The sequence below is a fragment of the Cataglyphis hispanica genome, chromosome 3 (assembly GCF_021464435.1).
Source record: "Cataglyphis hispanica isolate Lineage 1 chromosome 3, ULB_Chis1_1.0, whole genome shotgun sequence".
In the NCBI taxonomy this organism is placed as follows: domain Eukaryota; kingdom Metazoa; phylum Arthropoda; class Insecta; order Hymenoptera; family Formicidae; genus Cataglyphis; species Cataglyphis hispanica.
The window spans coordinates 494,488-506,843 of NC_065956.1; the positions used below are offsets into that span (position 1 = coordinate 494,488).

The 12,356-nt window shown below is 29.0% G+C and overlaps 2 protein-coding genes across 2 annotated transcripts; one reads left to right on the top strand and one right to left on the bottom strand.

Annotated features, from left to right (window-relative positions):
- The first annotated feature begins 453 nt into the window (after positions 1 to 453).
- LOC126859531 (protein Peter pan) lies at positions 454 to 2,460 on the top strand. The gene is made up of 6 exons (XM_050610927.1): positions 454 to 575; positions 787 to 1,067; positions 1,156 to 1,366; positions 1,439 to 1,765; positions 1,869 to 2,202; positions 2,307 to 2,460. The coding sequence occupies exons 1-6, from the start codon at positions 561 to 563 to the stop codon at positions 2,393 to 2,395; spliced, it is 1,257 nt and encodes a 418-aa protein (XP_050466884.1). The 5' UTR covers positions 454 to 560; the 3' UTR covers positions 2,396 to 2,460.
- Positions 2,461 to 2,609: 149 nt separating this feature from the next.
- LOC126859524 (kinesin-related protein 4-like) lies at positions 2,610 to 12,324 on the bottom strand. Its single transcript, XM_050610912.1, is given in 11 exon segments — positions 2,610 to 2,999; positions 3,192 to 3,359; positions 3,471 to 5,358; positions 5,360 to 9,220; positions 9,337 to 9,565; positions 9,664 to 9,967; positions 10,137 to 10,254; positions 10,355 to 10,686; positions 10,805 to 11,039; positions 11,412 to 11,646; positions 12,015 to 12,324. Coding segments are annotated over 11 exon segments (7,662 nt in total). The 5' UTR covers positions 12,169 to 12,324; the 3' UTR covers positions 2,610 to 2,861.
- Between the last annotated feature and the right edge of the window lie 32 nt (positions 12,325 to 12,356).

A 12,356-nucleotide genomic window follows, 5' to 3' on the forward strand; every position in this document is an offset into this window, starting at 1 on the left:
AATGTAAATTCTGCAAAAATCTTTAGTAAACATGATAACGTGTTCTGCTGGCAAGCCATGATGAAATACAAACTCTTCCTTTTCCCTAACATTTATTATTTTTATTTTTTTGATCACATGATTGTTGTTAGATATATAACCTATACACAAATATTCAATAACGTTTATATTAATGCATTTCTATTAAATATTTAAATCAAATTATGAATTTATATTAATTATTATGATCATGTTTGGCAAATAACAAAAAAATATCTTTTTACAACTTTCTTTTTCTTTTTTTTTCTTCTTTGATTAGAGAATATCAACCCATCTTGAAGAAGTTGTATTGGTTGTACGTTGTACGCAGTTGTACGTCGTAAGAAGTAAGAGGGCGCTTTTTCTAGCTAGTATAGTAGCGCCAACTGGATCCATTTTTAGAGTCGGCGGAACTATATGGTCAAATCACTTTTCGGTGAAACTTCATGGTAAAACAATTGGTGCATGTCCGTGTGGTACTCTGTGATGCTATATAACTTCCGCAAGTTGAATTGACATTCGAATTAAAAAAAGAAAAAAAAATGGGTCGTAAAAAGGTATCTTTTTGTTATTTGTCCAATTTTTAATCATAATTAATATAAATTTATAATTTAATTATGTTTACATTAAAAACTGTGTTAATATAAACGTTATCGAACATTTGTATATAGGTTATATATCTAACACAACCATGTGATTAGAAAAATAATTTGTTAATGTATTAAGAATAGTTTAAAATTTTTTTATTAAAACATGATTTTTGTATAGGGTCGATGCGTCAAGCGAAATAAGCAAATAAACTTAGGGGAAAAGGAAGAGTTAGTGCGAGCACCTCATTCCTTTGTATTTCATCGTGGCTTGCCAGGAGAACACATTGTGGAGCTTACTAAAGATTTCCGCAGAATTATGGAACCTTTTACAGCTTCATCCTTAAAGATTCGGAAGAAAAACACTATTAAAGACTTTGTCTCTGTTGCAGGCATTTTTCATATTAGTCACATATGTATATTTACAAAAACAGAATTAGGAATGTACCTTAAGCTTTGCAGGTATTGTATTTCGTGTTTATAAATTTTATCAATAATACTCTAGAGTTATGATTATTTGAAATAATAAAATTATTAATTATTGTTATAGAGTGCCTAGAGGGCCCACCCTTACTTTTAAAATACATAGTTTTTCCCTGGCACGAGATGTAATATCTATGTTGAAGAAACAAATGGTATATGAGGAGGCTTATAAAAATTCTCCGTTGGTGATTTTAAATAATTTTAGTGGGGAAGGCATGCAATTAAAACTTATAGCCTCTACATTCCAAAACATGTTTCCAACGATAAACTTAACAACTGTAAGTATTGTAATTAAATATAATTAAAATCAAGAAAATACTTAATTTATTAAATGACAAATATTTTTACAGATTAATTTAAGTACTATTCGTCGTTGTGTATGTTTAAATTACAATACAACATCGAAAACGATCGATTTTAGACATTATGCGATCAAGGTTGTACCTACAGGTTTATCAAGAGGTGTTAAGAAATTAGTTCAAGCCAAAATACCGAATTTATCTAAATGTCAAGACATCTCGGACTTTTTAACAAAACCGACCATGTCTGAAAGTGAAGCAGAAGATGACGAAACTAGTCATGTAACATTATCACAAAAATTATCTTCAAGAGGAAATCATGCTAATTCTAAGAGTGCGATTAGATTATATGAATTAGGACCAAGAATAACTCTACAGGTTAAAAAATTAATCAAAGCTAATATTATAATAAATTTGTATAGATATTTATCCCATATTTTTGAATACACACACATTAATCCTCTTGCTAAATATATTTTAGTTAATCAAAGTAGAAAATGGACTTCTCAATGGTGAAATACTTTTCCATGAGTTTATACATAAAACAGAAGAAGAGAAACTTGCGATAAAGAAAAAGAGGGAAAAGAAGCAGAAGTTGAAGGAAAAAAGAAAGAGAATACAAGAGGAGAATAAAAGGAAAAAGGAAATACAAAAGGAAGAACATAAAGAAAAATCGCTCAAGGGAATTCAGAAAAAAAGGGAAAGAGACATGCTGTTACAAAAAATTGCAAAGGAATCTACTGAAGTGAATAAATTGGAGGAAGATGATGATGCGCAGTATTATCGTGAAGAAGTAGGAGAAGAACCTGATAAAGGTAAATATATATTCAATGCTAATATTTTATAAATATGTTAAAATTAAATATGTTAAATATTTAATTCAATTGTGATGTAATAACATTTAATTTTTTTACTTCAGATCTGTTTCAAACAAAAATTGGTACAAAGAGACCACATAAGCATATAATAAAATACAAATCAAAGAAAGCTAAACTTGACAAATCGTAATATAAAATTAAATATTTGTGAACTGTAATAATTGACAATACATTACTATTACTTTCCAAATTGTGTACAGTAACAGATGGTTATGATTTTGGTACATCCTTTCATATATCCCATATCTTAGTCAAATTAAATTTAATTATTTTATATCACAGATATTATATTATCTTCAAAAATATAAAGTTGGTAAAAAAATATGTTATTTTATATAAAATCGAAGTGTTATATTGTCTTATAAAGTATAAAATGTAATTAATCAATTTCATATATTTATTATAAAAATATATCATTATTACCCTATTATTAGATATAATATTTACATTTACACATTATATACTTTTATAAACTCTATCTTACAGTACAAACTTTAAGTTCCAATTATTGTTTTACTAAAACAATATAAATAAACCAAAAAATATTTCAAAAAAGAAATTTTGTCAAATATATATGATGATACAAGTTCTCATAATCATGAATTTTTGGATTGCAACAATTTTTCATACTCTGTTATTTGTTTTTCAAGTTCCTTTATGGTTTTCGATCGAGAACGACAGACATCCTTCATAAATTGTTTTTCTTTTTCTAATTTTGTTATTCTTATTTCATCCTGCATAAAAAATCATATTATTATATAAAACAATATAAAAATTACGATAATAATATAATCAATAGAATTTCACAATACAACAAAATAAAATCAAAAACATTCTACAGTTATGAATATATTTTTTATGTTTATTTTTTAATATGTCTATACTATTGACTTTTTTAGTTCTCTAAGATAATGACATATACTTACTTCAATTATACCACTGCTTGTACCGCAAAATCGCAATGTATTTGGCATTGTTTGACATATTTGGTCTCTTTTATTCAGAAGTCTGTGTTTGCATACCTCGCATTCTTTTGCGCTTGTACGCAACATGGCAATTTGAAGTCGTTTTATTTCTGCTTTAAGTTCGCTATTCTGTGCAAAAAAAAAAAAATAATACAATTTGTAAAACAAATCACGATCGAATTTATATAGTTTATAATATAATCAAAATAATAGTTATATAATTGAAATACAGTTAAGTACCTTATTTTTATGTGCCGATAGATGCTCCTGCAATTCTTTACACTTGGCCTGATAAGGGAAACTTCCGCTCCGTATTTGCAGCTCCAATGTCGCGATCTTTCCGTTCTTTGATACAACTTCCATTTGCAGTTCACGTATCTTATTTTTCAACGCCGTGCAACTACAATCATCATAGTGAGATTTGATTCCCTCGGAGGATACATCTGTTCTCAAATTCATGGATTGCGGTTGAAGAACTTGAATTTTATTTTCGAGAGCTTTAATCTTGTCTCGTAACTCGTCACCTTCGATGCGACATGACCAAAGCTGGTCTTCAAGTTTCGCATTTTCAGTATCGTGCTGACCAATAACTCGAGCCAATTCGTCCGATTCTTGATCAAGTTCCTTATTCTTTTCAGTCAATTCCTTCATTTTGCTAATATAATCCTTGATTTCTCCGTTCTTTTGATCCAATTCAACTTTTATCGCTTCTAATTCTAAAGCTATTTTGTTTTTCTCCTGTAGTAAAGCATCGTATTTTTCGCAAGTTGCATATGTATCGTTATATTTGGACCTATAGGATGACAACATCTCTTTTAATTCTTGATTATCTTTACACGCAGCATCATATTGACTGTTTAGGATAACTAATTGCTTCATCAATTCAGCTTTAGCATCTTGTAACTCTGCTATCCGATTACTAGCACCATCCAAATTATTTCGCAAAGATCTATTCAAATCCTTTAATTCTTCCATTTGTTCCTCCGCTTGAATCTTACTTGTACTATTTCTGATTCTTTTCTCTAATGTAATGCACTTATGTTGTACTGTCGCATAATCGTCTCTCAAGATATTTATTTCTTCCGTTAAAACAGCGTTCTTTTTATTTAATTCGGTTATTTGTTTGTTTAATTCAATACTTTTTAATTCCTCGAAACTTAATTTATCTTTAATCGTATCTATCTCTTTTTTGTTTTGCATCTTCAGTGTCTCAATTTCCATTTTATATTGCTCTATATTGATTTTTCGTTCGCCGATTTGTTGTTTCAGAAACGTATTCTCTGACACAATCTCATCCAACTTAGCTTTATATTCTGTAAGATCGTCGCATTTAGTTTTTAAAAGTTCCGTAATTTCCGTGATATGCAAATTTTTCTTTTCCAACTCACAATTCAATTCATTGTAAATTTCTGTGAATTGTACGGATTCTATCTCCATTTTATGTATAATTTGATTATTTTTCATTAATTCGTTGTTTTTCAGATCGATAATATTCTTTAATTGCTCTTGATTAGCTTCGAGACCTTCGATATTGCTTATCAATTCCATATTTTTCGTTTTTAACGATTCTATTGTACATGTGAGATCTTCTATTCGTTTAGTATATATTTCTTTTTCCGATCTTAACTTTATTTGAAACTCGGCTTCTTTATTCCTGATCGTTTCTTGCGCTTGTTTCTCCCGTTTTTGAGCAATATTAATAGCTTCTTCATTCACCGTGTCCATCTTACAATACTTATTAAATTCAATTTGTAAATTATTGAGATCCATCTCGAGCAGATTAATCTTTTCTTTTAACGTATTTCGGTCGCTATTATTGTCTTCTAAAAGCTGCTCCAAACGCGCAACTTCCTTTTGCAATCCATCAGACATAGCTTCTCGTTGAGTCAAATCTCCTTGAAGTTTTTCTATCTCACTTTCCAATTCTTTCGCCCACAATGTCGTACGTTTTTCTGCGTCCACGCTCTGACGCTTATCATCTTCAAGTTTTTGTTTCTCTTTATTAAAGTTATCTCGCATAGTCTTTACTATCTCTTCCTCTTTCATTAAGATTGTTTGTAAAAATATCTGAAACAATTCCTCCTCTGATTTATCCAAAAATTCTTCAGCACCAAGTTTTGGTTTGAGATTTAATCTCTTTAATAATATTTTTAGAAATATTATTTAATACATTCTTAAGTTTTTTGTTATCGTCTGCTAATGTTTTATCCTGCTGAGATTTGGATTGATACTCGTTTCTCATCGTCTCGAATTTATTTTCTATGTCGCGCAACTTAATCAACTCCTGTTTTAAATAATCGTTTTCAGAAGAATACTTGTTTATTTTTTCGTTTAATTCTGTAAATCTATTTTCCGATTTTTTACAATAATTAGCAAATTCTTGTGAAATAGTTTCTTTAGAATTAGTTAATTCTGCATTCATTGATCTTAGCGATCCCAGTTTTTTCTCATACTCTTGTTCCAAAAGATTGTTGCTGTTAAGTTTTTCTTTCTCTCTTTTTGTTAAATCTAACTCTTGCTCTAAATAGGAAAGACTTTGACGTAATTCGTTTATTGTTTGTTCTTTCTCCGTTTTATCTACTTTCAGGAATTCCACATCAGTTTCAACAACGAGTTTTGCATCTTCTACTTCTTTACATTTCACAGAAAGCTCCTGGAATTTTTTGGTCAAATCTCTTACCTCATTTTCAAGGATGTCGGTTTTTTCTAAATACAACAATTCATTTTCTGACATCTTTTGCAGTAAGTGTTCATTAGCAATTTTCAACGATTTAATTTCATCCAGTAGAGAGTCTTTTTCATTAATAAATTTGCTAAGATCTTTTTTTAACCTTGCTATTTCTTCCTTTATTTTTCCAAAGTCATTTTGTAAATAGCTTATATCTTTTGCCATATTTTCTAGTCTCGATGAAGATTTGCTTGGAGATTTCTTAACACTAGTATTTATATTATGAATTTTATTCGGCGACAAATCCGTAACATTGCTATTTTGTAATTCTTCGATTTCATTACATTTTTCTTTATACAAATCTGATAATTTATTATGATCCTCTTCCAAAATTTGTAATTTGTTATTTAGAGATTGAAGTTTTTCTTCAACATAACTAACGTTCATATTTTCCAAAAAACTAGCATTAAGAGATGAATTACATATACTTATATTTATGTCCTCCTTAGCTTTTAAAATAAGTGAATCACTCTTTGCAGCCTCACGTTTAAACTTTCTTTGTGAATCTTCTAGTCTATGTGTGAGAGCCTTCACTTCGAGTTTCAGCATTCTTTGATTTTCAGTCATTTCCTGCAGATGGGCACACTGAGTACAAGCACCTAATTTTAGATCGCTGAGCTTTCTATTCAAAAGTTTAAGACGATTAACTTCCTCTTGCAAATGTGAGATTTTTGCTTCGACATTGTCATCTTTTATAGATATGTCCATTGTATCGTTCATTGTTAAAGAGTTATTAAACAATGTCGATAATTGCAAAGTATTATTGCAAGAATTCATTTTTCGCTCATTATCTAAATCTTCCATAGTCTCTACTAATTGATTAGATATTTTTGATTTTTCTTTGGTTAACATTTTTATATTAGCTTTTAACTCCACTTGTTCGGTTTTTAACAAAGTATTTTCCATTTTCAATTGTTCTTCGTTATCCTTACCAATATCTTTTTCATGTTGTTTCAATAGTAATAATTCTAATTTACTTTTTAAAATATCACATTCTTCTTTTAATCCATCATTCTCTTCGATTTTATCCATTAGATCAGTTGAAAGTTCATTGTTCTCAGTTGTCAAATATTTATGTTTTGCCATAAGATCAGTTAATTCATCCTTGTATATACAATCATGTTCGTACAAAAGTGATTTACTCTCTTTTAATATTTCAAGTTCTTTCATTGTATTTGTAACAACAGATAACAATTCTGCATTTTTCGCTGTAAGTGCGCTGATCTGTTCTTCGTATCTAAGCATTATCTGCTCTTCATTTGAATTCACTTCAGGCATCCTCGAGCGTAAAGTTTCCATTTGTTCATTGAGAATTACCAAATTATTCTGTAACTCGAGCTTCTCATCCATCATTTTTGAGTTTCGTGCATAAAGTTCATCAATCGTTTGTTGAAAATGAGTAGTCGATTTTTCGGCACATTCTTTTTCCGTTGACAATTTATTCGCTAAATCGCTATTCTCTGTAGTTAATAGATAAATAGTTTCGTGTAAGTTTTCTATATCTGCCTTCAAACTTTGCACATCGTGTTTTATTTCTAATTCTCGAGTTTTTAAAACGAGATCTGAAGATAATTTAGCACTATCATCTAAAGATATCCTCGTAGTGGACAAATTCTCCAAATCTTTCAAAAAATCATCACTGTTGCTTAAATCACCGTTGCTTAAATCACCATTGCTTATGTCGTGATCCAATGCTAATCTTGTTAATGCTTGTTCTTTCAAGCATGCATTCTCTTTCTGTATATCTTGAATGGTATCTTGTAAATCATTTATGCAACTTTTTAAATGATTAATTTCATTATCGTTTTTTTTCAAGTCTTCGATACATTTCTTCTGCTCGTCAATGATTTTCTGTGCTTTCATCTGTTGCACATATAATTCCACCTTTGAGTTATTATATGACTCTGCTTCTTTCAATTTTTCTTGCCATTCAGAAGTAATATATTCTTTATCTAGATCAGGTTCGCATATGTTTATTTCATATTCATTCAATTTATTTTTCAGTGAACTGTTCATTAATTCTGCTTCTTTCAATTCAACAACTATACCTTCAATTTTATTTTTCTCAATTGCAAAATCTTCAACCTGTTTCTCTAAATCACTTATCTTTTGTACATGCAATTCTTGTTGAATTTTCATTGAATTATTCATTAATTCCATTTCCTTCAATTTATCTCTCAGTTCATCATTGATTTGTTCAGATTCCATTTTTTCCTTTACAACATCCTGAATCTGTTTTTCTAAGTGTAATTTGTGTGCATCTCGTTCATGTTCATTATTCTTATCTTCCATTGTATTATTTCTTATTTCTGTTAATTGCTCTTGCAGTTTATCAATGGTAAGTTTAAATTCATTGTTCTCTGAAACAAGTTGTTCAATCTGCTTTTCTTGATTTTGAAATTTCTGAATTTCCATTTGTCGTTCATTTAATTTATCCTGCATGGATAAATTAACTTCTTCTGCTTCCTTCAATTTATTTTTCATTTCAAAAATGGTGTATTCAAATTCATTTTTTTCAGACAAAAGACCATTGATGCGTTCTTCTAAAGTTTGAAAATGTTGTTGCTGCTCATCTAGTTTATCTTTCATTATGTTCTTGCACAACTCTGTTTCTGTTAACTTATTTTGAAGATCTGTTATTTTATGTTGCAATTCATTATTTTTGAGTGCCATAGTGGTAATTTGATTTTCCAATTCTACTTGCTGCATATTATTTGATGACAAAGGTTGTTCCAGAGAGCTTTCTAATTTTACATTCTGTACTGCCAATTTGTCTTCTAATATAATTTTGTGCTGTTCAGCTTCATTAAGTTTTTTTCGTAATTCGGAAGCGACATGTTCGTATCCGTCTTTTTCAGCTGTAAGAAGAGCTATCTGTTTTTGTAATTTTGGAATGTTTTGCATCTCTATTTCTTGTGCAGACAATTGTGCAATTTTCTTTTCTAAATCTGGTATTCTTTGTAATTCTGCTGCTTGCATATTTAATTTATCTTCTGCTGAAATATAACGCGATTCAGCAGCAGTTAATTTTTGACGATTTTCATATGCTATATGTTCATAACTTTCTTTATCAGATGTTATAATTTCTATCTGCTTTTCTAGCATTGAGATTTTTGCAAGATATTCTTTAATTTGGGCAGAACAATCTTCAGTAAATAGTTGCTTTTCTAAAGTTGTAAACTCCTGAAGTTGTAAATACTCTTTTGTCAAGATGCAAATTTTGTCCCGCAAAGTCTTCTTAGGAGTATCAGGAGACAAATTACTATTTGCAAATAATGTGAAAGAGAAAGAACGATTAAAAAAAGTAATTTTAAAAGTAATTTTATGTAAATTAAATATATATCAAAATTAAGTTTTTCATATTATTATTATTATTACCTTTCAGTTTGTACGAACACATTAGTTTTTTCAGATGAGATGTCACAATTATAATTAATAGGCGGTGATTTGTAAACGATTACATCATCTGTAAATTTCACACGATTTTGCCTTCGATATATGGAAAAAGTATCATCGTCACTTTCCATTTCTTCCTCACAATCCACTTCATTATTTATAATATCTAGCTCAAAATCAGCAAGAGCTATGGAATGAGATGAGTGGGATGCTGCAAGAATATACATAAATAGTTTTAACTTGAATTTTCAATTTTTTAAAATATTTTGTTTGCATCATAAAAAAATTAACATATAACATAAAACCTACATATATCCATAACATCAGATGTCTTTCTGCTGTATAATTTTAAAGGCGACATCTCTTTAATTGGTGACAAATTCATGCACATTTGAAATTGATTTTCTTGTTTTGTTCTGGCAGAGCCACCCCAGGTCTGTCTTCTTTTTTGTTTGTGTTTGAATGATTCTGTGTTGTTGCAATTATCACCATGAACAATTCTGGTTTGCAATAATCTAATACGTTCTTCTAGATATTTATTAACACGATCTTTTTCTTGTATTTTAGATTCCATTTCTTGAAAATCAGTAGATCGCGTTTGTTCTTTCATTCTCTAAAAAAATAAATTTGTGGTTATATATAAGTTAATAGATCTTTTATCATTTTGTAATGTGTATAAAAAATGATTTATATATCTAAGACTTGTTGAGAAATATCAGCATATTTCTACATCTTTTATAATAAAGAAATAAATTTTTTAATATTTATAATAATATACTCACCTCTATTTCTGTATGTAATTTGTCAATTTGTTTTGCATAACGTTTGAGAAGTACACCATCTGACATAACTTCGTTCAGTTCAGGTTTATTTTTTATGTTTCGAGCTCTAGACGCGAATCTATTTATTAAAATTAAATATATTTAATATATATTGTATATAAAATATGCTATGTTTATGTTACAAGTTATTAAAAAATAAAAACTATAAAAATACTAACGACAATGTGCACTGAGTTTCATCGAAAGCGGCGGGCGTTACTGCACATATTATCGCAGTCATTGCATTGCCACCTAAAGATGCTTGCAGTAACCTTGTTAGTTTACTATCTCGAAAATTTATATATTTGGAACAGTCTTGCGTCTCACTCAACTGCTTTATTACTAAAGCTAATGTAGACAGAGATAAATTAATATGACGTCCCTCTTTAAAACGTTCTCCCGTAGTTCCTGTTTGGCGTGCTCTCTCTGAACCAGCAAGATCTACCATATTTAATTGTGATACTTGTATTGCATCATCTGAGCCGGCACTAGCTTCTCGACTCTCGATTGTCTACGATTACACGTACCATTTTAAACTGACAATATACATAAATTATATAGATATAGATAGTATATCATCTGATAATGTTAAAAATTTTTATAAATAAAATTAAAGAGAGAATTCTTACAATTCTGAATATTGTATGACTCCTGCTACTTCGCTCATTCATGTTTGTTTCACCAATTCTTCTATGTTTATTGCCTTTATTCATCAGGGATAAAACTTTCTCTGGACAATTTGTGACTTCTTCTTTACATTTTACGAACACTTGACCATTTATGTCTTCATGTATTTTTAAGTCTATTGAGTCTTTACTTAAAAGATCATTAACTTTTTCATTATAAATTTCCAAGTAAGATACTCTAAAAAATTAAATAAAAGTGCAATAAAAAGTACAATCTTTTTATCAGTGTTACAATTTATAAAAACAATAAAAAAAAATTCTTTTTTAGATCAAAGCCTTAAAAAAATATTCTTTTATCTTAATAAATATATTAGTAAAGCAGAACAGAGAAAATTCAATGTTAAAACAATTATCTGATAAGCTATATTACTTTGTTATATGAATACAATTAAAATTTAAATAAAAATATTATTTTATTATAATATTATATTAAGTTATATTAATATTATATTATTATAGTATATTATATTTTATTATAATATTATAACCTGTAAAAATTTAAAAACTATCTCACTTTAGAATAAGACTATAGCAGAAAAAAAATACCAACCTCAATAAAAACTCTCGTCCAGAAGTATTAGCTATAGCATCAAACATATATTCCACAGCCAGAGGTATTATGCCAGGCTCCTCTAGTGTGCCCATCATAGTATATGTTTTGCCAGAACTTGTCTGTCCATAAGCAAATACTGTACCATTAAATCCATTTACAGCAGCGTCAACGATAGGTTTTACAATATTATTAAATACATCATTGTTACTGGCACTTGTGTCAAAAATATGATCTGCAAAATTAATAACAATGGATCAATCTAAACAGATTTGGCTTTAACCAAGATAAAAACTGATTTATCCATGTAAGTTATGATTTCAACATTATAATAGATTAATATAACAGATGTTTTTCTTTATTGGATTTCATGGTATATTTTCTGCATTTAAAATGAAATAAATACATATGTGAATATTAAAAAAAAAAAAAAAAAAAAAAAAAAAAATGAAAAGATGAAAGACGAAAATTGATACAGAAAGTGCAACCAGAAAAAAAAATACAACCTGAGACATCACAAAAATTTTTAGCAAGTTATATCAAAATAAGTGAATGAGATATATTTCGAATATATATTTCATATTTGTATTTGAAGTGTCATACCAAACTGGAATCCACAGTCGCCTCGCTTCCTCAATTCGATATCAGTGGCCACAATATTATTTTCTTGAACCATCCATTGTAATGGCAAATTCTCGTCCTTTTCTCGCTTGATGAGAGGTCTAACTTTGATGGCCACTTTAATACTATCTGACATTGTGAATGATATTCTTAATAATTTAATGAAAAACACTTTTACAGCCGCATTTGAACAATATGTACACTTGTTAATACACACATCACCAACCACATTCAGTAACACGCACACGCATCATCGATGATCTTCACTTTAGTGGGATGTGGGACACGTTGAATGCCCGTTAAATTTTGTTCAAATTCAAAACG

Coding starts and splice junctions, on each gene's coding strand:
- LOC126859531 (XM_050610927.1), top strand. Junction 1,766..1,868: donor GACCAAGAATAACTCTACAG/GTTAAAAAATTA, acceptor AATATATTTTAG/TTAATCAAAGTAGAAAATGG. Junction 2,203..2,306: donor AGGAGAAGAACCTGATAAAG/GTAAATATATAT, acceptor TTTTTACTTCAG/ATCTGTTTCAAACAAAAATT.